Genomic DNA, 22,649 nt, shown 5'->3' with positions numbered 1-22,649 from the left:
GATGTCAGTGTTCTGATTTATCATCATTTCTCTCCCAGGTTGTGTGAGTGTAATCTCACAGGTGAAAGTTGTAGATTTCTGTCCTCAGTTCTCAGTTCAAACTCCTCCAGTCTGAGAGAACTGAACCTGAGTGACAATAACCTGCAGGATTCAGGAGTGAAGCTGCTCTCTGCTGGACTGGAGAATCCACACTGTACACTGGAGATACTGAGGTCAGATCATCACTTAAACACTGTAGATCCTGCATTTCTGTCATATGGCTGTTTTAGATGAATAAAATGTTGTGTGTCCTGAAGCACAATTTAAATAAAACAGCAACAACTGCTATAGTTTTCCACATTCATAAATAAACACTAAAATAGATCTTTAACAATCTGGAGTTTCTTCTTGCTGTGTGTGTGTGTGTGTGTGTGTGTGTGTGTGTGTGTGTGTGTGTGTGTGTGTGTGTGTGTGTGTTGAACTATAATTGTTGATCTCTCTACAGGCTGGAACGCTGCAGTATTTCAGGTGAAGGTTGTGCTGCTCTGGTTTCAGCTCTGAGGTCAAACACCTCATCACACCTGAGAGAACTGAATCTGAAACACAATAAAGCAGGAGAATCAGGAGTGAAGCTGCTCTCTGATCTACTGAAGGATCCACACTGTAAACTGGAGACACTACAGTGAGTTACTGACACAAACGCACACATTTTGAGGAATCTGAAGACTGATTCTGATGAACATATGACCAAATCTGATCATTCTGCTCTTTTTCTCCTTCTTTACAGATATGAGCAGTGAGGTTCCTGATCTGATCAGAGTTTTATACAGAAGATGATGAGGATAAACTCTTCCAGTACAAAGCTCATGATAACAGCTGTGAGAGCTGTTTTTCAGATCAATGTCCTGCTCCTGAACTCTCAAAAGCTGTGATTGGTTCTCTTGCATTTTAATTTTCACTTCATGCTCTTTTATCGTGAGCTGCAATCCGGGGTCTACTGCACTGGCCAGAGGCTGCTCAAGATTTACCTCATCCTCCTCCAGCTCAGTCATGGCCTCCGCTTTGCTGCAAACCTGAAGAGGTTGGTAGACTGTATGGTGCCTCCTGGAAGTGCTTTCCATTCTGGTAGGACCTGTTGGGTCATGAGTTCCTCATATAGTGCCTTTTTGCAAACTGTCCAGCAAACTGACACATTGAAAAAATCTGCAATAATGAGCAGATCATCCTTCCTGCACCTTTCAAAGTCTTCCAATGAAGGACAGAACATAAACGTAACTACATCAAATGCCATAATACCACCGACACAATACACCAAAACATCACACACAGCAAATATAAAAACATCCTGGACGAGACTCCAAATCTGTTATGATCCAGTCTACTGAAGAAGCTGCTCAGATGAGTAGAGAATCGTTTTATTCCAACCAGATAGAAGTCCAATTATCATGATTCAACTTGCAGATTCAACTGGACATGAACTGAACATGATTCAACAGGACTTGACCTGAGATAACCACAGCTGGATAACTGAGAATCTTCACAGACAGACTCAGTCCAGGGTCAGACCACACAGAGTAATTATCTTAGGATTCAAGGGATTAGAAATCTTTATAATAAACCAGAAACAAGATGCACACAAAAGATTTACTACAAATGGTGTTGGTATTTTGTGAAACAAGTAAATTTATTTATATTAAAAATATAAAAAATATATAAAATAATATAAAAATATAAAAATGTACAAATAAAATTTGAACCTGAAAATTTTGAACCTTACTTTCCTGAAAAAAAAGACACAAATATACAGGAAACCTCCCAAAATTCCTACTACAAAAACAAAGAAAAACAGATTCCACCCCAAAAGAAATAGCAGCTGCACCCCTACTGTCGATGAATTAAGTGAATACGTACAGTGATGATTATACAAACAATAGAATAAGAATATAGAATAACACAGTAACAAGTTCAAAACCAAACTCAAATACAGGCAATAACAATTACAGGCACAAGTCCAAAACCAGAACAGAGAATTTCACTGAATAATCCAAAGACAAAAGATCAACTACACTGCAACAAAAACATCTGTAACCCATAGAGAAATAAGGGCTACTAAGGCTGTAGTTTCACCCCCAACCATAGGGGGCACTGTGGGACAGTCAATTAGTGCCTATGTCCATCAGCATTTTTCCTCCATTTGCTATTTCTTCTCCTCGTGAACGCCAGCAGAAATAAAACTTCTAAAACCAGCAGAAAGCAGAAATCTGGGGCGATACTGCCAAAGTAGAAACAATTGGAACTCCGGTGAGTGGAAGCACATTTTGTTAAGTATGATGTTACTTATCATGTGTGCTTAAATATTTATTAGGGAATTACCTTAAAAATAAAAACCAGTCAGAGTATTTGTAAAGTTATGTGTAAAGTTAAATGCAAACGAACTATGTGTCATATAATTAAATACGGTTGATCTACTTAGCTTCATGCTTCATGCTGTTGCAATGCTAAGGGGTGGCTAAAGCCGCAGCTCATTAGCATCAGTGTGCTAGCATGTAAGTGAAACAGAATAGTTCTGTATAACATGTTCATTTTCATATCATTAATTTTGTATTTGCTGTTTATGCAATATGACCGAATACAACATGTTTATTATATACAAGGTACATGGTCAGTGTATTTGCTTGTGTTAGATCCCATATTTTTGCTAATTGCTTATAGCACTAAAGTTGCGCTCACAATTTGTGAAGAGGATGTGTATCGGCTCTTTCAGAGACAGAAGACAAGGAAAGCCCCCGGCCCAGACGGTGTCTCCCCCTCCTGTCTCAAAGCATATGCTGACCAACTAGCTCCCATCTTCACCTATATCTTCAACAGATCACTGGAGCTGTGTGAGGTCCCCTCCTGCTTTAAACTCTCCACAATCATCCCGGTCCCCAAGAAACCCTCCATTACTGGACTGAATGACTACAGGCCTGTCGCTCTGACATCTGTCATCATGAAGACCTTTGAAAAGCTGGTATTGTATCTAAAGAAGGTGACAGAACAGCTGCTGGATCCCCTACAGTTTGCATACAGAGCAAACAGATCGGTGGATGATGCAGTCAACATGGGGCTAAACTACATTCTACAACACCTTGACTGCCCAGGAACATATGCCTGGATTCTGTTTGTTGACTTTAGTTCGGCTTTCAATACAATAATTCCAGGAATTCTCCAGTCCAAACTCCTAAACCTCACTATACACCCTGCCATCTGTCAATGGATCACCAGCTTCCTGACAGGCAGAAAACAACAGGTGAGACTGGGAGGTGTTACCTCCAGTGTTCGGACAGTCAGCACTGGTGCTCCTCAGGGATGTGTCCTTTCCCCACTGCTATTCTCCCTTTATACAAATGACTGCATATCAAGTGACCCAACTGTCAAACTCCTGAAATTTGCAGATGACACCACGCTCATCGGACTCATCCAAGATGGTGACGAGTCTGCATATGAGCAGGGGGTGAAGCAGTTGGTGTTATGGTGCAGTCAGAACAACCTTGAGCTAAACACACTCAAAACGGTGGAGATGATAGTGGACTTTAGGAAACACCCTTCAACACCACTTCCCCTCACAATATCCAACATCCCTGTGTCATCTGTGGAGAACTTCAAGTTTCTGGGCACTACCATTTCCCAAGACCTGAAATAGGAATGCAACATAAACTCAATTCTGAAAAAGGCCCAGCAGAGGATGTACTTTCTATGCCAGTTAAGGAAGTACAGTCTGCCACAGGAGCTGTTGATGCAGTTCTACACTGCAGTCATTGAATCTGTCCTGTGCTCATCAATCACCATCTGGTTAGGAGCAGCAACAAAACAGGACAGAAACAGACTGCAGAAAACTGTTAAAACAGCAGAAAAAATCATCGGTGCTCCCCTGCCCACTCTCCAGGACTTGTAACAAACAAGAACCAGAAACCGGGCAGAAAAAATCATTAATGACCCTTCACACCCTGGACACAACATCTTTCAGCTCCTCCCTTCTGGCAGGCGCTACAGAACTTTGTTCACCAAAACTGCCAGACACAGGAACAGTTTCTTTCCCCAAGCAATCACCCTCACTAACAACTGACCATAATTATATTCCCTGCTCATATCTATAAGTACTGCACAGAACTCTCACTCATCACATTATCTGTATATGTTACACACACTATGGCTGCTATATACTGTACAAAGTTTTATAGTAAACTCTCTAATCATACCTGACACACAATACTGTCATTTGCACTACCATGCACTCTCACACTTTATGTACATTACTGATCTGTATCCCTATTTCTTACCCACACTGTCTATACTGTATCACATTGTCTGTATTGTCTTGTATAGTCTGTTTTTGTCTTGTCTGTTTTGTCATGTATAGGTTTATTTATGTCTGTACTTTTGAGAGTCACTAACAGCTGGAACCAAATTCCTTGTGTGTGTGTCAACACACTTGGCCAATAAACCTGATTCTGATTCTGAATGCTTTTATCAAAGAAGTGCTTCACCTTTGGATTTCTCAAAGAACGTATTGTTAACTTCCCCTATAAATGGATGGATAAGACAAACAGACCTCATGCAATCCCTTGCTCAATGTTCAGCCAGAATACTATTGGAGGCAATGCTCACGAAAACTGGAATCTGATAAGATTGCTTCCATTCCTTGTAGGACACATGGTGCCAGAAGATGAGCCTGAATGGCTGGTGCTTATGGATCTTAAAGATATTGTTGAGCTTGTGTTGTCACCAGTTCACACTGATGAGTCAATTGCATACCTTGATTTCAACATTTCCGAACACAGACAGAGGTTTCAGGAAGGTTTTCCTGGTGTGATGTTAGTACCAAAACAGCACTTCTTGGAACACTATCCTGCACTTATCAAGTCATTTGGTCCACTTGTGCATCTGTGGACTGTGCATTTCAAAGCCAAGCACAGCTTTTTTAACCTTTATGCGGCCCTCGTTAATAGGGCTTTAATTTTTCTGACCAGGATGGTAACATCCACAAAGATTCAAGTGCTGTAAAAATATATCAGATCAACATTTGTTTCCACTTTTTCCACTTAAATCTGTTAATTAACCTTAGTTTTGATCAAAACTACAAAAAAAAATTTTAATTCCAGGATTTTTATTTGTAATTGGCAATTGAATTAGTGACATCACACAAAAATGGAAGAAAAAAAAAAACACAAAATCACTGAAATTCGATATAAAAATTAATTGTAAACTGGATTTTCTTTGACCGTTTATCACAGGTTTGGATGTGTCAAAGACTGGAGAAAAACTGACTTTTATGCATCCTTAGTTTTTTTGCAGCATCAGCTTGAATTATTTCCAGCCTAATCTGTCCCTCGTGGCTGTTAACATCCACAAAGATTCAAGTGCTGTAAAAATATATTAGATCAACATTTGTTTCCACTTTTTTCACTTAAATCTGTTAATTAACCTCAGTTTTGATCAAAACTACAAAAGAAAATTTTTAATCCCGGATTTTTCTTTGTAATTGCCAATTGAATTAGTGACGTCACACAAAAATGAAAAAAAAAAAAAAACCACAAAATCACTGAAATTCGATATAAAAATTAATTGTAAACTGGATTTTCTTTGACCATTTATCACAGGCTTGGATGTGTCAAAGACTGGAGAAAAACTGACTTTTATGCATGGTTAGTTTTTTTGCAGCATCAGCTCAAATTATTGTGATGATTTTTCCCCATTAAATTACATTAAAACGACATTTAGGAGGAAGAGGGTACATTTGTAATAGAGCTGTAGATAGAAAGCTTAGTTTCTGGCTTCTATGGAGTTTTTTTATGGAGTATTATAGTGCGTGTGTGTGCGTGTGTGTGTGTGTGTGTGTGTGTGTGTGTGTGGGTGGGTGACCTTTGCTCAACTACCCTTGATATGTCTGAGAAAATCAGAATATGCGAATCAGCTCTCAGAACTACCTTTTGTTGATGAGAAGTACAGACTAAACAAAAACAAGGTAAGTGGAATAAAACACTTGCATTACTTCCTGCTGGTCATTGACAATGAAACGAACAGTGAACAAGCGGAAGAGAGCCTGCAGAAGGTCAGTGAACAAAGGTTACCCTCTGTGAGAGACAGGCAAACACATACATACTAGAAAACTCCATAGAGGAAAGCCAGAAACTAAGCTTTCTCTCCACAGCTCTATATTATGGTCTTGTTTTACTCAACAGTAAAAAACGCAAATGTAATCTCTTCCCAACAGGAGGTGCTAATAACTTTCAAAAAGGCATTCATGTATAATGTCATGGTGAAGCAATTAAAAAATGTCGTTCTAATGGGAGTCAATGGGGAGAAATCAGCCACTAAGGACAAATGAGGATGGAAAATAATTCAAGCTGATGCTGCAAAAAACTAACCATGCATAAAAGTCAGTTTTTCTCCAGTCTTTGACACATCCAAGCCTGTGATAAACAGTCAAAGAAAATCCGGTTTACAATTACTGTTTATATCAAATTTCAGTCATTTTGTGTTTTTTTTTTTTTTTTTCATTTTTGTGTGACGTCACTAATTCAATTGGCAATTACAAAGAAAAATCCTGGATTAAAATTTTCTTTTGTAGTTTTGATCAAAACTGAGGTTAATTAACAGATTTAAGTGAAAAAAGTGGAAACAAATGTTGATCTAATATATTTTTACAGCACTTGAATCTTTGTGGATGTTAACAGCCACGAGGGACGTTGAAGGATGTATTTTTGTACAGAGGAAACTGCTGACATAGCAAAAATGTGAAAAAAAAAAAATTTTAATAAAAAAAAAAAAAATTTCACAAAGTATCATTCCATTAGCTGAAACACATGTAAAGTTATCGGCGAAAGAAATTTATAATTGAATAAAAATGGCGCGAGGGACGCATAAGGGTTAAGCAAGTTGCTCGTCTCACTGATTGTTTCAAAAAATATCCCCCTTACACTTGCAGCTAAGCAACAGCTAATGATTTCTCACTGTTTGAAATCGTACCATCTTAAAAAATCTGCACTAGATGTATCAACAGTGTCAACAGTGCCTCTGACTGTGTTAAGAACAGAAATAACACAGGCTGTCCAAGACAAGTTCCCAGACATTGAATTTGTCCAGATCACCACAAGTGTCACCAGTTAAGGCCTTAGTTACAGAAATGGGATGATTGTTGTTTGTGGCTCTGTAGACAGGCTCCCTGATTTTGCAGAGATTTTTCAGATGTGTATACTGCAGAATAGACTGTGTTTTGTACTTAAAGGTCTGTGTGGTTGGTATAGGGAGCATTTTAGGGTCTTTGAACTGACCTCTTTTCCATCAAGGGAGATTTTCTTTCTTGAACTAAGTGAACTGGCTGATGACTATCCATTGGCTGACTACAAGGTTGGAGGTCTTCGTTTGTTGTCACTGAAAAGACAAATTCATTCATAACAGGTGCCATGTCAATATTTATTGTTTAATTGTATGAATAAATCTTATGCACCTACAGTGCAGACAATAATTTCTTTCTTTTCTTTCATCAATAGGATTGTAAAAATGACCACCATCATCCTGCGAGTAATTCTGGGAGAGAACAATGCCCAGAAAGTGACACTTGAGCATGGTGTCCCTTGTTCTTTGGCAGAATTATTGAACGAGATACAGACACAGTGTAATTTGATGGGAGAAATCAGACTTCAAATTATGGACCCTGACTTTCATGAATTTTGAACCTGACTTCCACAACTGATGTTCAGAACAAAAGCACCCTTAAGGTCATCAAACTCTGTGAATCTTTAGCAGTATCTCCATCTCCCTCATCATGTGACAGTCATTCTGTCTTCAAGATCATCCTCTGAATTATCACCTACTTCATCCCTTGACCCCCAGGACTCGACTTCAAACTCCAAGTCTTCTTGGCCAACAAGTTTTGTTGTGCCCCGTTTCTCCTATGATTCAGAAATAAAGCTGGAACAAGGCAATTCAGAATATCAAAAAAATGGCTTTCTACCGAATCCAGACCCAAAGCTGAAATCAGCTATATATGATGGACTTGCTGAAGAAATAGTAAAATTCAAAGTATACCTCTCTGATGCCCATTTTAATGAAGTGGCTGAAGCCCTTATAAAACGACATCCTTGGCTAAAGGAACGGGGATCCTTAACAGGCTGCAGTGGCTGGAAAAGAAGCCTTAAATATAAAATGTCAAATTACAGAACCAAGCTGCAGAATCTTGGTTGTAGTGAAGTGACCATTAATCCCATGAAGCACAAACCTACAGGTATAAGCAATCCAGCTTTTGGTGTCAAGAAGCCACGCAAGGCTGAAGTTAACTTTTGTCCCTCAGTTCTTCCTGGTGAAACTCCTGACAGTATGGAGCAAATCAGAGTCTCCCTTCTTTCTGAGGTTAAGAAGAACCACGAGCAAACTGTGAGAAGATTAATGGACATTTCTTTTGCATTGAGAAGACAAAAGGTTGTCAAAGAATCTCCACTTATTGCTGACTTTAAAAGCAGATGGCCAGCTTTGTTCCAAGAAAATGAGGTAATTCAGCTTAATGTCTTTAAGTGGGATTTTAAATAAAAATTTTATATATTAAAATGTCAATAACTTAAAAAAAAAAATCATTACACCATATAAGATAACTAGAGTAAAAGTCTTGGGTCTGTCTGTGGTCCATCAACATTGTTGAAAGTATAGACAGGCAACACACTCAAGTTACTTTACACTAGACAATGCACTATTCATTTGTACATAAAATGCAGTAGTGTAGTTTGTATTAATTATAATACATTATTTAACCATATGATTTAAACGTATTACTCAGCAGTTTAGTGGAACAGCAACTGGAATTTTTTTGGATACTTAAGTTGTGACGTTTTTTCTCTGTTTTTGGTTTGTACTGAATTCACTCGCATAACAACTGTAGCCTTAATTTAAAAATTATTTTCAAAGCTGGATGAACACACTCCAAATCTTTTGAGCATCTTTGCCAGGAGAGGTGGAGCTCAGGGACAACGGATAAGGAAACTTCTCGTGCCACTTACACAAGTATGATAGGCATAAAAATTGTTTTAATAGATGTATCAATCAGTTGTTTCTCACTTATGACTTGTGTTAACTTGATAATGTAGTTGTTTATAGGTACGTGTTGCTAAGTTTCTTTATTTGCCCTAGTGTGCCTGCATTAATGTTAAGAGGGAGTGTGTCCTCAAAGCTCTGTTTGTCTACCTAAATGAGGATCCTGACAATCTAATGAAGGAGTACATGGTATAATTGCCTCAATATTGTGACAGAGACTTTGTGTATAACAATGTATTTTATATTAAAATGTACTTTGTTCTGTTTATAGGATGCAGATTTTTCCAATGCTCAAGCTGCACTCAAAGAAATGGTGATCAGCGTTTTTGTCATCAGATGTGAAGGATGTGAAGTTGATGATGAACCTGCAGATGTTGGACTAATTCTTGAAGGGGTTATAGCACTAGAAGATCTTGGTAATGTAGCTAATGGTGTTGCTTTGCTAATTGGCCTAATATATGCCTTAAACCCAAGTTATCCGAAGGAGCTTCATTACACCTTTGAACTCCTGCAAAAAGTGTTCCTGGAGCTTGATGGAGCCAAACTCTCCACCAAAGTTCAAGCACTCAAGACCAAGCACATTAAACACATTATTTTTACACCACATTAAAGGACTGATGAACAGACTGATCATTACCTTAAAACTATAACAATAACAAATTTTTATTTTCAAATGGCCAAAAACTTTGCTGGAAGAAAATTTGAGCAATCACAATGTTATTGTTCACAGAAAAACTCTTAATTTTTCATGCCTTTGTGGTTTTATTTTTTATTTTTTGCGGTATTTCTGTTGCTCATATCGGGTCTGTTCGTGCAGAACAGCTGTGCATATACATCGTACACCCGATGTAAGCTTTTGGATATTGGTTTACGACTTCCCGACAGTTTTATCGACAACCTTCCGCCCAGCTCACTCTACACGGCCGGGGCGGAAGTGCTCGCAGGTGGCGTCGAGATCGTAAACAAAGGCGGGGGAAGCGTGGTGGAGTGAAAGCTAAGCTACAGCTAACACCACACCGGCTCTCTTTACCCAGCATCTTCCTCGCCAATGTTCGGTCACTGGTGAACAAAACGGAGGAGATTCGACTACACTCAGCATGAAACTTCGGAACTGTAATGTCATGATTTTCACGGAAACATGGCTACACAGCGGCATTCCAGACAACGCTATTGAGCTAGTGGGACGACACACACTCTGGGCGGATAGGACATTAGATGGCTCCGGTAAGACCAGAGGCGGTGGATTGTGCATTTATGTTAAAGCTTGGTGCACGAACTTTGTTATTGTCGAGAGTCATTGTTCAGCTAACCTGGAGTTTCTCATGGTTAAATGTATACCGTTTTATCTACCGCGGGAGTTCCCTTCCACTATTATTACTGCTGCTTACATTCCCCCCGATGCTGATGCTAAGCTCACTATGAAAGAACTTTATGCGGCCATCAGTAAACAACAGACTGTTCACCCGGAAGCTGTGTTTATTGTTGCGGGAGATTTTAATCATTCAAACTTAAAGGCAGTGCTTCCAAAGTTTCATCAGCATGTTTCCTGTCACACCAGAGGGAACAAAACTTTAGACCATGTATACACAAACATGGCTGGAGCTTACGTTGCGACCCCCCTCCCCCACCTGGGACAGTCAGATCACCTCTCTTTGTTTCTCACCCCCAAATATGCACCCCTCATCAATCGGGTGAAGCCATCAGTGAGAACCATCAAGGTGTGGCCCGCAGAGGCAGATTCCACACTTCAGGAAAGGTTTCGACACACAGACTGGAGTACATTTGCTTCTCAGGCCACCAGTGACTCTTACACAGACATCAACTGCTACACCGCCTCTGTACTGAGCTAACCTGAAGAGGGGCATCAAAGAGGCCAAGCACTGCTACAAGTAAAAGATAGAGGAACATTTTTCCAACTCTGACCCTCGACGCATGTAGCAAGGCATCCAGGCCATCAGTGATTACAAATCCTCCCACTCCACCCCCGCTGCCACTGATGTCCTCTTTTTGAATGAGCCTTTTATGCTCGCTTTGAGAGAGACAACAAAGAAACTGCCACAAAGCTCAAACTCTCGGCTGATCACTCTCCAATCAAACTCTCCTCCACAGATGTCTGCAATGCACTGAGCCGGATCAGCGCACACAAAGCTGCTGCACCAGACAACATCCCTGGATGCGTACTCAGGGCATGTGCTGTGCAGCTCGCTGGGGTCTTTACCGACATCTTTAACCTATCTCTTGCCCAAGCAGCTGTTCCCACTTGCTTTAAATGCACCTCCATTGTGCCAGTGCCGAAACACTCCATCCTAACGTGCCTGAACGACTACCGCCCTGTAGCACTGACACCCATTGTCATAAAGTGCTTTAAGCGGCTGGTCCTGGCACACCTGAAGGATTCTCTGCCATCCACATTAGACTCTCACCAGTTTGCCTACCGCAGCAATAGGAGCACAGAAGATGCAGTTTCCATGGCACTGCACTCTGTGCTCACACACTTGGACGATAAGAACACTTATGCACGTATGCTGTTTGTTGACTTCAGCTCAGCATTCAATACCATCATTCCATCCAAGCTAATAGCCAAACTTGTAGATCTGGGCATTAACACCTCCACCTGCAACTGGGTCATGGACTTTCTGACCAACAGACCCCAGCAGGTTCGATCTGGCTCCATCTGCTCCAACACCATCACACTCAACACTGGTGTACCACAGGGCTGTGTGCTGAGCCCTTTCCTCTACTCCCTCTTCACCTCCGTCTGCAGGCCTGTGAATGGATCTAACTCCATCATCAAGTTTGCAGATGACACTACCATGATCGGTCTCATCACCAACAATGATGAGACTGCCTACAGGGAGGAGATCCAGAGCCTAGCCACATGGTGCAATAACAATAACCTGCTCCTTAACACCTCCAAGACAAAGGAGCTTCTTGTGGACTTCAGAAAGGAGACAAGAGGCACACATGACACCACCCACATCAATGGGATGGCTGTTGAGCGCGCCTCCAGTTTCAAGTTCCACATCGCGGTGGACCTGTCCTGGGCTATCAACACCTCCAGCCTAGTCAAGAAGGCTCACCAGCGCCTCTTTTTCCTGAGGACACTCAAGAAAAATCAGCTCTCCTCGGATATCCTGGTGAACTTCTACCGCTGTGCAATAGAAAGCATCCTGACCAGCTGTGTCACAGTCTGGTATGGGAGCTGCTCTGTTGCAGAGCGCAAGGCACTGCAGCGGGTGGTGAAAACTTTCCAGCGCATCACAGGGACTTCACTCCCAGCCATGGAGGACATTCAAAAGAAACGCTGTCTGCGTCGAGCTCGCAGCATTCTTAAGGATTCCTCTTATCCGGCCCATAGACTGTTTACTCTTCTGCCCTCCAGCAGGTGTTTCAGGTGCCTCCGGACCAGGACCAGCAGACTAAAGAACAGCTTTTTTCCTAGAGCTGTCTCTTTACTGAACTCTGCCACTCAATTTTACAATACCACATTTCCCTCACACCTCAAACTTCGCTATTTTGCTAATGGACTGTACTCAAAAACTTATGCTCACCGGGACACTGATCATTTCTCACCCCACACTTTGTTATTGCACGGACTGTTTACACAAACCTTTGCTCATTTGCACACTGCTCTTCTTTGTACTGCTGCTCATCATTAACTTATTACCATTGTATATATACCAGTTCTCTGTTCATAGTAATAACAATATATCATGTTCACCGTTCACATCCTTATGTAAATCTCTGTGTATAGTAACAGGCATCTGTATATTATGTTCACAGTACATACACACACACACACACACACATATATATATATATATATATATAATTTCATCTGTTTACTAATGTTCATAGTACATATATATATATATTCATAGTCATCTGTAATTATTTTCATAGTACATATATATTAATCTGTATATTATGTTCTTAGCACATATATATACACCTGTATACTACATTCTGTTTATAGTCTATAGTAGTCTATTATCATTCTATTTAACTATTTAACTATGTAAATCATGTAAAAACTGTATATCCTGCACTTTGTTATTGCACTCTGGTTAGACCCAAACTGCCTTTCGTTGCCTTGTACTTGTAAATGTGTAATGACAATAAAGTTGAATCTAATCTAATCTAAAGGCTTCTAGGTGTTATTGACGGAAAGGTTTGAATGGCAATGTATTTTAAATAGTTTTCAAAGATTTTCCAAATAGCTCATTGTGTCATAAAAAATATGAAGCAGCAAGCTCACTAGTTTATTACTTGAAACAAGTTTTTAAATCTGTTTTTCCTTTACAAAAATTACGCACATTTTGGCATCAGAAAGGACTTGATTGACCAGCGTTTTGCACTTGAGTGGAGGAGTAAAGAACAAAAGTACCTTTTTTTTTTTACCTTGAAATTTCTTTTTGTGAAATGCATATAGAAATCTCAGAAAAATATTAAAAGCAAACATTATGCTAGTTATTAATGGGTTACCCTGCATTTGTTGTACATGCAGAAATGTGAACCTGTTTGTTTCATTAAGTTGTTATGCTCATACTACACTGCTTTGAATGTATTGAATTTGTTCTTAGTTAAAAAAAATTATTTTAAACATTGTTTTCTTTAAAAGCACATGCAGTCATGTCATGTGCACATGGTCATGGACAAATAGGAAGCAGCAAGTTCACTAGTTTCTGTGTGAAAGAAAAAGTTTCTGTACACATTTGTGTTATGTAAATTTGGTCAGAAAACTGTAAGATTACAAATGCATTAGTTTGTTAAAGTGTTTTGTAAAAACAAAAATGGTTAAAGTGCGGCACCTGCTGTAAACTGTTCCCTAGTAAAAAGGATTTATTACATATTTGCTGCCTCTGTAGTCTGTAATCTTTTGAAGGTCACTGAAGCAGGGAAAGAAAAAACAGGGCTGATAACATCTAGTAGTAGTAACTTGACTAAATGGGATCCATTAAAAGTGATGTTAACATACAGGCTTAACATCAAGGATTACATTTAAGATATGATTAATTGACGTTCAACAAAAAACATTAATTCAAGTTAAATAGAAATATTCTAATCATGTTTAATCAACATCATCTGTTCATGTTAAATGAACACTGTGTTGAGCTTGTTTAACATCATCCAGTTTTGTTAAGATAATGTGGTGTAATCGTGTGGAACCACTGTCCACGATTGAATCATGTTTAACCAAAGTGCTATTTTTGAATGCATACGACCTCTTCCTTTTAAACATCTGTTAAGATTCTGCCAGATGTGTACTTAATTATGTGAGCACAAAAAAAACATGGGAAAAACATTTTGTACTATTTGAGTAAATGTTCATTCTCTCATTCAGTATTCAGAAAGTAGCAACAGTGACACAGACTACAGTGATGTTGACTACAGACCCAAAATCAGCTTAAGAAGTTCTTCTAGACAGGTCATGACTGAAAGCAGCTCAGACCAATCACATAGTTGTGCTTCTGGTCATGACTTGGTCAAAAGTTCTTGGATGCATCCAACATCACCCTTCTCAGAAGGCAAAGTTAAAGAGACCAGAGATTCGTCTTCTAACCGTGTGGTAGCACCATCACCAAAAAGGATGAAAAGCCAAACTAAAGAGACAGATAGCTTGTCTAGTGATAGGACTGCTTCTTGTATGTCTTACGTTTCTGAGGCGGCACTGACTGAATAAAAGTCCTGACTTTATTGCTCTAAACCATATTCTAAATTACTGCATTACTAGGTGGATGTCCTGCATCATTAATAAACAAGCTTCAGTTAGTTCAGAATGCGGCAGCAAGAGTTCTTACTAGGTCAAGAAAATATGATCACATAACCCCAATCTTATCATCCCTACACTGGCTTCCTGTTAAGTTTCGAATAGACTTCAAACTACTGCTACTCACTTATAAAACACTGAATGGTTTATCTCCATGTATCTCTCCAGTCTTTTAACACGCTACAATCTGTCATGGTCCCTGAGATCTCAAAACTCTGGGCTTCTAGTAGTTCCTAGAATAGCAAAGTCCACTAAAGGCGGTAGATCATTTTCACATTTAGCTCCTAAACTTTGGAATAGTCTTCCTGACAGTGTTCGGGGTTCAGATACACTCTCCCAGTTTAAGTGCAGATTAAAAACATATCTTTTTAGCAAAGCCTACACATAACACACATCACACACATCACATCATAACCTTGTGCTCCAGAACATCTGATAACATGCACATTATCAACTTGTGCTGTTAAGATCATGAACAGCAGCTATGCTAATTCCTCTCCACTGCTTCTCTTTCTCTCCCCATCCCGAGGCTTTCTGAGGTTTGGCCAGCTCCAGTCACGTCCCACCTCGTGAAGAATATGGACCTATAGATGATCATGGGAAGTAGATGCCGAACTTCTATTGTATCTAATAAGTTCTATATTTGATTTAGGTTATTTTTTGTTGGATTAATGTTAGTTTGATTATAACATACGCTAGATAAGGTTGATTAAAATTATTTCTCGACATTACTCCCCCTTCTGAGACTTCATAGTCTCACATTCCGCTTACTTCCGTGATAACCTTACCAATCATACATATGCAATAGTAAAACCAAAGTAAAAAGTCTTTTGTGTTCTTTGGCACATGTTGTTTTCTTCTGACCCAGATACTTTACGTATCGCAGGGGGTCTTGTTGGAGCCCTGGGAGAGGTTACTAGTACTTTACCAGGTACTCGTGTGTTTATTTTCACGTGAATGTGTTGAAAAAGTCCATTAGGGCTTAATATCCACGGTAATCAAAAGTAAAATGATCACAAGTACACACTTTAAACAATCCACTTACACCATTGAAACATCAACTCAATAAAAGGAACCTAGTACTCATGAATACCCAGAAGCTATCAACACCAGTGTTGTAATCAAATTGAGTGATAATATTATGAATAATATTCAGTGTAAGACTTACAACATACGTAGAATCGTGTAATAAGGTGAACAAAAATCAAGCCACTTAAAATTGGAAAAATAAGCGAAAATAATAAACGTAAATAAACGCAAAGGAAAATAATAAACAAAGATAAGCGATCGCAAACGCAAAGACAGGAAAGATAAATGAACAAACAATAGATCGACATTACTCCATGAACAAACAATAGATCGACATTACTCATTACTCCATGAACATTACTCCATGAACAAACAATAGATCGACATTACTCATTACTCCATGAACATTACTCCATGAACAAACAATAGATCGACATTACTCCCACCCTCTAAATGCAAGGGCCGTGCCTAATCACAACATTGATGAACTAGGAGTGGGCGAAAAACCCTGTAGACAGTCAAGTGCCAGGGAAAATTCCCACTCTGCCCGCCAGTGGCGCGACAGTGGAAGAATCATCACCAAGGTCATCCTCAGTCGTGATTGTACATGCAGCTTTAAATATGAGACATGTGAAATAGAACTAAAATGAAAACGAAACAATATAGTCCGCATAAATGTGGAAGAGCTATGGGACAGGTGACAACCGCTTTATCCAATGTGGTAAGGGAGCAGTTATACGGCGACCAGTCTGTATCGCGAACCACACAGCGTAGTACCATTTTAAGCGGGAACGTCTACCCTGCATTGAGATTATTTCTGAATCTATAGCACGCATGCGGCATCTGCGAACCAGGATAGGGCGACAGTGCCAGTTCCGATGTTTGGCTGGTTCCGTTGTCCACAGAACATAGCCTCCTAAGGTAATGGTGTAGAATGTCACAGTAGTGCGTTGCATGACGAAGGTCGTGAGCAGGAAACTATGGGTGTTTCGAGCTCTTGTTGAGAAGGAAAGAGCTTCAAATGATTCGGCCAGGGAGATAGCACGACGCATAGTGAATACACGGGTGACCAGCTGGAGTCCACCAGGAAGATCATAAACAGAGTTCTGAATGGAGTCTAACCACATTCCCTCCGGAGAAAACATGTTAGCGTGGCGCATAATGGCGGTCACTGGTCTACGCTGGTCCTCATCTGTTTCCCAAACAAAATCATCCCTTTGTGGAGGAAAACCGAACCAATCACGGGGTCCATCATAGCACCGGTCACCCAAAGGACAGTCGTCACAGCCCTGGCACCACAAGCAATGTGTCTGACGGTCAAAGGCGAGGGCATCACACGCTTCACAGGGACCCCTGAATGTGTCGAAGGTGAAGCAATATCCCTCATAACACGTGTCAGTGAATGCGCACACACCAGGAAACAGCCGCAGATTCGGCTGTAGCCACCTGGGTTCACCAGCGGCCATGTTCCTGCACACAACATGGAGAACTCACAACAACAACATGGTTCATACAACAGAATTAAGACAGCAAGCATCCGAAGCAGTTTTCCTAAAAGTGGAAATATAGAAGGAAGACTCAGTGAGCATGTCATTATTTTCGAGATCAGTAATCAAACACGGATAAATAGATGGTTAGTTAGATATATATATATATATACATAGTAAAAAGGATATGTCTGGGGAAAGTTATTTGTGTCCTTCGCACAGGGCAAAAAGCCTTGCATTCATGTCCACATAGACATCATGGTCCATGGCAGCATAGATGTGATTTACAGGAAATTCCTGCTCTGTGACAGCAGACATTGGGAACTGTACATATTGTCTGAACAGTGAGTGCACAGTCTTGCTGATAAGAGCACGAAGACAAGGAATTCCACAGCAAACAAAACATGCCACGGCTGCAAGAATAATGGCAAGTGTAGTTCCAATGCGCACCAGTCCTGCCAACCAGCTCGAAGAAAAAAGCCAACTTAGCCAGCTGGACAGAGCAGATTCCTTTGCATTATTGGAGACCATCTCATCACAAGCTTTCACCATACGGTCCAGTAGAACGTGTAGCGGACCTGCAGAGCCAGTGTGGAGAGGAATAACCGCGCAACAGTCCTCCCCAATAAGATGGCATACACCTTGGTCTGGGCCAAGCATTTTGTCAATCGCGAACCTATTCTGCACAGCCATTAGTGTAGTGGCATGAAGTTGTTCCGATATCAGTTTCAAGGCTTCAATTGTGTGATTGATAAAACGTTGTTGGTTGTACCAAATATAATTTATCCAGGCCATATTGCGATCTATCTGGATCCAAGGGAGAAACATTGTCAATGCCTTGGAGGCACCCTTGTCTAGAGCGGCAAATTCAGCTGGAACACCTACTGGTGTGCCCTTCCAACTTATATAGATCTCAGGATCCGGGCCCCATGAGGGTAACCTAGATTTATAAGTGATCGTGAGATATTTATCCCTATAGTCGTTCACGATACTAGATAAAATGGTCTGTGCAATGTTACCCTGAGGAGCATCCCGACGTCGTCTTGATCTAAACAGGTCATTTAAGCGGGTCTCATTTACCGCCATAACAATGAGACGTCCTTCTAGAACTACTGGAGCGCAAAGACCATGCCACAGGCTAGGTAGAACCTGCAGCACTTCACTTCCTCCGCAGAACCAAAATATGTCCGCTAAGGGCAGTGTGCCCATCCTCAAGTTCGGGACATGAAACTGTCTACGTGCATTAATGTCACATTTTTGTGTGAAGGAATTACAAGACTGTCTTAAGTTAAGTATGTGGAACGTTGCGTCAATCTGTTGTACACATGCCTTGTCAGGTAATGAACCTACAGTGATTACTCCTTTTGCACGAAGGCACAATGGGAAAGTTTGTTCTGGGTGCACAATCACCCGCAAGTCATCATTACTGAGTGTGGCCAGGGGCTGATATTCGCATGAAGCACTACGGGAGCGCATCCATGTGGCTCCATAATTTTTAGCGGCTGAACCCAATAAACATATTGCTGGACAGAGATGAGTGGTATCATAGGGTTCTTTGTCGCATGCCTCTAACCCTACTGTTGGCATAACACGAGGTGGGCGACGAGATCTTCTGTCGCATACAATACATGTAGAGTTAGGCACTGCTGCACGTCCTGACTCTTCCAGCCATTGTCTGTACAGGTTAAGGTTTGGCTGAATATTTGTAGTTTCTGCATATTGCTTTATTGATGTTACGTTGATCCTTTTAGTGCATCTAACACAAATTGGGGCTTTTGAATTGGAGGGATAGATGGGGTTCTTGTATCTAAAACTAAGTTGTATTCTAGGTAGGTTCATCCCTTCTTGTTAGGGACATATACGAAAATCTTATATAGATCAGTCCCATACACTAGAGACTCTACTGAGGTTCTTTCGAACGTGCCATGTGGGAGACCTACTTGGGGAAAACCGTAGAACCATAACAGTGTGATGTCAATGCAGTTACGGGTGCTTACCACACGAGGTATAATTTTATGGGGTATTCCTGTGACGACTACAATGTTTGGTTCTTTATCTGTGTTGGTTATTCTAGCCTCAAGTCTCATCTCGTATTTGGGAGTGTCCGTTGTCTCTGTTGAGTTGCGAGGATGAACTAGGGATATGGTGTATGTTACAAATATATGTTGTGCAGTTACGGGAAAAAATGGTAGGACCCTGGTGTTGTTTAAAACACCCAGAGTGCACCGGAATTGTTCTGCAAGCACGTTTCTTGCCGAATATACAGAAACTCTAGCAGCTGCTGCCGAAGTAAGACTGGTTTTCGCGTGGTGACCTAGGGACCCTAGGGGTTTAGATCTCTTGTATCTGTGTGTGGACATATTGCGACGTTCTGGGCATGCTACAGGCTGAGAACAGTTATTTAGAGAAATGTTAGGGACTGATACATCTGCTGGATGATGTAGATATCGGTTAAGGGAAATGTAAGTGCAAATAAACCATACAACTAAAGCCATGACAAGTACCGCCCAGTCTCTTTTGGTGGGGTGAGTCTGTTTGGGTTTTGGGGAACTCTCCATCATGGTTCCACAGGTAGATTGATATCTAGGTCTACTAGATCTTGTAGATTAAGGGTGCCAAACTGTTCAGGTGGAATAAGAGTGTTTTCGTCACTGTCTAGTAGTCTATGAACAGTCTCTTCCACTTTGTCAGAATCTAGTGTCTCGTGCTGTGGTTGTGAATCAACCTGATATGAGCACCCTGCCTTCGGTTCCCCTTCAACTGGTCGTGGCTGTTTGGTTTTGGCACGTGTTCTGTATGCTGGCCCTCTGTCTTGAGCTGGGCCAGCGCTGTCGTCGTCGCTTTCTGAGTCGTCAGAGTGGGCACAGTGTGCCAACTCAGCCTGAGATTTCCTCCACTTTGGTCCTTTCACTGCAGCTCTGCAACAATGGTTAAGGTGATACCAGTGTTCCTTACCTTCGACCTTGACTGCGGTAGGAGTCGCTAATACCACCTTGAATGGGCCTTCACGTCGTGGCTCACTCCAGTGTTTTCTTTTGAACACTTTGATGTACACGTAATCACCTGGTTGCACCTGCTGCAGTGGCTCATCAACATGTGCTCCGTGTGTGGCTTCACAGACCTGTGAATATAAAGTTCTGTGTATTTGCGTCAGATGTTTGCAATAACTAGACATGTCTGCTTCAAGTTGGTCAAGTGAGGAGCCTGTGTAAGGTCCTTGTGTAAAAGCGACTGGCATGGGTCGTCCAGTCAGCAGCTCATGTGGTGTCAGGTGTGTATTGCGGTTTGTTTGAGAGCGCATTTTCATCAATGCCAGTGGAAGAGCCTGCACCCATTTCAAATCTGTGCTAGCACAAATTTTTGCTATTTTCTCCTTCAACACCCCATTTGCTCGTTCAACCATTCCCTGTGATTGTGGATGGTAAACACACCCCATTCTTTGCTTGATACACAAAGCTTCTGAAAATGCCTTGATCACATTATTCACAAAATGTGGTCCATTGTCAGAGCTCAACTTATCAGGTATCCCGAATCTTGGAATTACTTCCCTGATCAGAAACTTAGCCACAGTCTTTGCGTCATTCTTGGCAGTAGCTGTTGCTTCTACCCATCTACTAAAACGATCTATTACTACCAAGATATATCTTTTCCCTTCCTTCCTGTCTGCCATGTCCACAAAGTCCATCATCAAATGTCGAAACGGTCCCCTTGGTTCAGGAATGTGACTGATTGGTGCTGTGAAATGTTTTCTGACATTAAGTGCTGCACATAGCTCACAGGACCTCAGGAATTTGTCCACCATACTGGCCAGATATGGCGACCACCAATTCCTTCGGATTGTGTCTATTGTCTCCCTACGATTACAGTGATCTACCCCATGTGATTCAGCAATGAGCCTCGGTAGAAGAGCTAGCGGTGCCACCCACACTCCATCAACACTTCTCCATAACCCTGTGTTGGGGTCTTGTACTGCACCCCGTTTCTTCCACTTCTCTTTCTCTTCCCCACTTGCTAAATCCTGATATTCTCCAAGATCTTCTTCTGTTACCTGCCCTCTTACTTCCTCATGCTCTCCTTCCTGCATCATCACTTTCACACAGTCTTCGGATTTGTGGGCTTTACATTTCACAATGGCTAATGCTTTTGGAAGCATCATTGCTTTGAGCAAATCAGAAATTGCGGGACCATGCAAAATGGATGATCCATCAGCTCTCTGGAAACCTCTTTGTTCCCAGATGGGTCCAAATGTGTGACATACCCCATGTGCATAGGCTGAATCAGTGTAAATAGTACACTTTCCCCCTGCTCCTAGTCTACATGCTGCTGCTAAAGCTTTTATTTTTGCCAATTGGGCAGAGCAAGGTTGTGGCACACTTACACTAGCTAGTACTCGAAACGAGTCATCTTCCTCATTGTGCATGACCACGTCATATCCTGCTTTATTGCCATCATTTGCGCGATAGCATGAACCATCCACAAACATGACAATTTGGGCATCTTGCAATGGTTGGTTCTCTAGGTCATCTCTGGCTTTTAGAAATTTCTCTGCCTCTGTAGTGCATTCATGGGGAATTCCCTCATCTGTCAAGACTACTCGATCAGCTGGATTATTTGTGAGGCATCTCTCAATTGTCAGTTCCGGTGCAGACAGAATTACGTCATACCCTGTCCTTCGTGCATTTGTGATTACAAACTTTTGGCTTGTCAGCAGAGCATGTAATGCATGGGAAGTGTACAGGGTCACTGGATGACCCATCGTGATTGTTGATGCTTTCTGATAGGCAAACGCTGCGGCTGCCAATCCTCTGTAACAAGGTGGCATGCCTTTTTCCACATTGTCAAGAGCTGTGCTATAGTATGCAATTGGCTTCTTCCCCATACTCTGTTGCTGTTGTGCTAAAATGGCTGACGCAAAACCTCGCCTTTCTGAGACATAGAGGTGAAATGGTTTTGTGTAGTCTGGACAGGCTAGTGCTGGGGCAGATTTTAGATCACTTTTGATTATTTCAAAGGCCTTTTTGCCTTCTTCTGTCCAGACCAGTCGTGCGCTAGATTTTGTCTGATCAGCTGCTTTCATCATGTCTCTGAGAGGTTGTGTTTTTAATGCAAAATCACAAATCCACGGTCTACTAAAACCAGCTAAACCCAAGAATGACAACATCTGTTGTACTGTTTGAGGTTGTGGTGTTTTCTGAATTGCTTCCACATGTGAGGGTGAGATTTTGCGTGTAGTGCCTTCGAGCACTCTACCCAAATATTCTACCTTTTGTTGCCAGAATTGTAATTTTTCCTTACTGACCTTGTGTCCAATATGAGCT

General features: G+C 41.1%; 1 protein-coding gene and 1 long non-coding RNA gene across 3 annotated transcripts in view; both read left to right on the top strand.

The window, feature by feature from the left end:
• LOC310727127 (uncharacterized protein) overlaps positions 1 to 22,649 on the top strand; it is a 564,745-nt gene that overhangs the window by 172,612 nt on the left and 369,484 nt on the right. Inside the window, exon 19 of the mRNA XM_083543328.1 lies at positions 39 to 212. Within this exon, the coding sequence (XP_083399454.1) occupies positions 39 to 212 (174 nt within the window). The remainder of the gene's footprint in view (positions 1 to 38; positions 213 to 22,649) is intronic.
• LOC310730710 lies at positions 8,356 to 9,457 on the top strand. 2 transcript variants are annotated; one of them, XR_014534921.1, is made up of 4 exons: positions 8,356 to 8,508; positions 8,920 to 9,015; positions 9,142 to 9,234; positions 9,317 to 9,457. It is a non-coding gene; the product is annotated as an uncharacterized lncRNA (long non-coding RNA). The 2 variants fall into 2 exon arrangements; XR_014534922.1 differs by having other exon boundaries at positions 8,894 to 9,015.

This window comes from Silurus aristotelis (assembly GCF_946808225.1).
Source record: "Silurus aristotelis genome assembly, chromosome: 1".
Taxonomy (NCBI): Eukaryota; Metazoa; Chordata; class Actinopteri; order Siluriformes; family Siluridae; genus Silurus; species Silurus aristotelis.
This window is presented reverse-complemented; position numbering and strand designations above follow the sequence as displayed.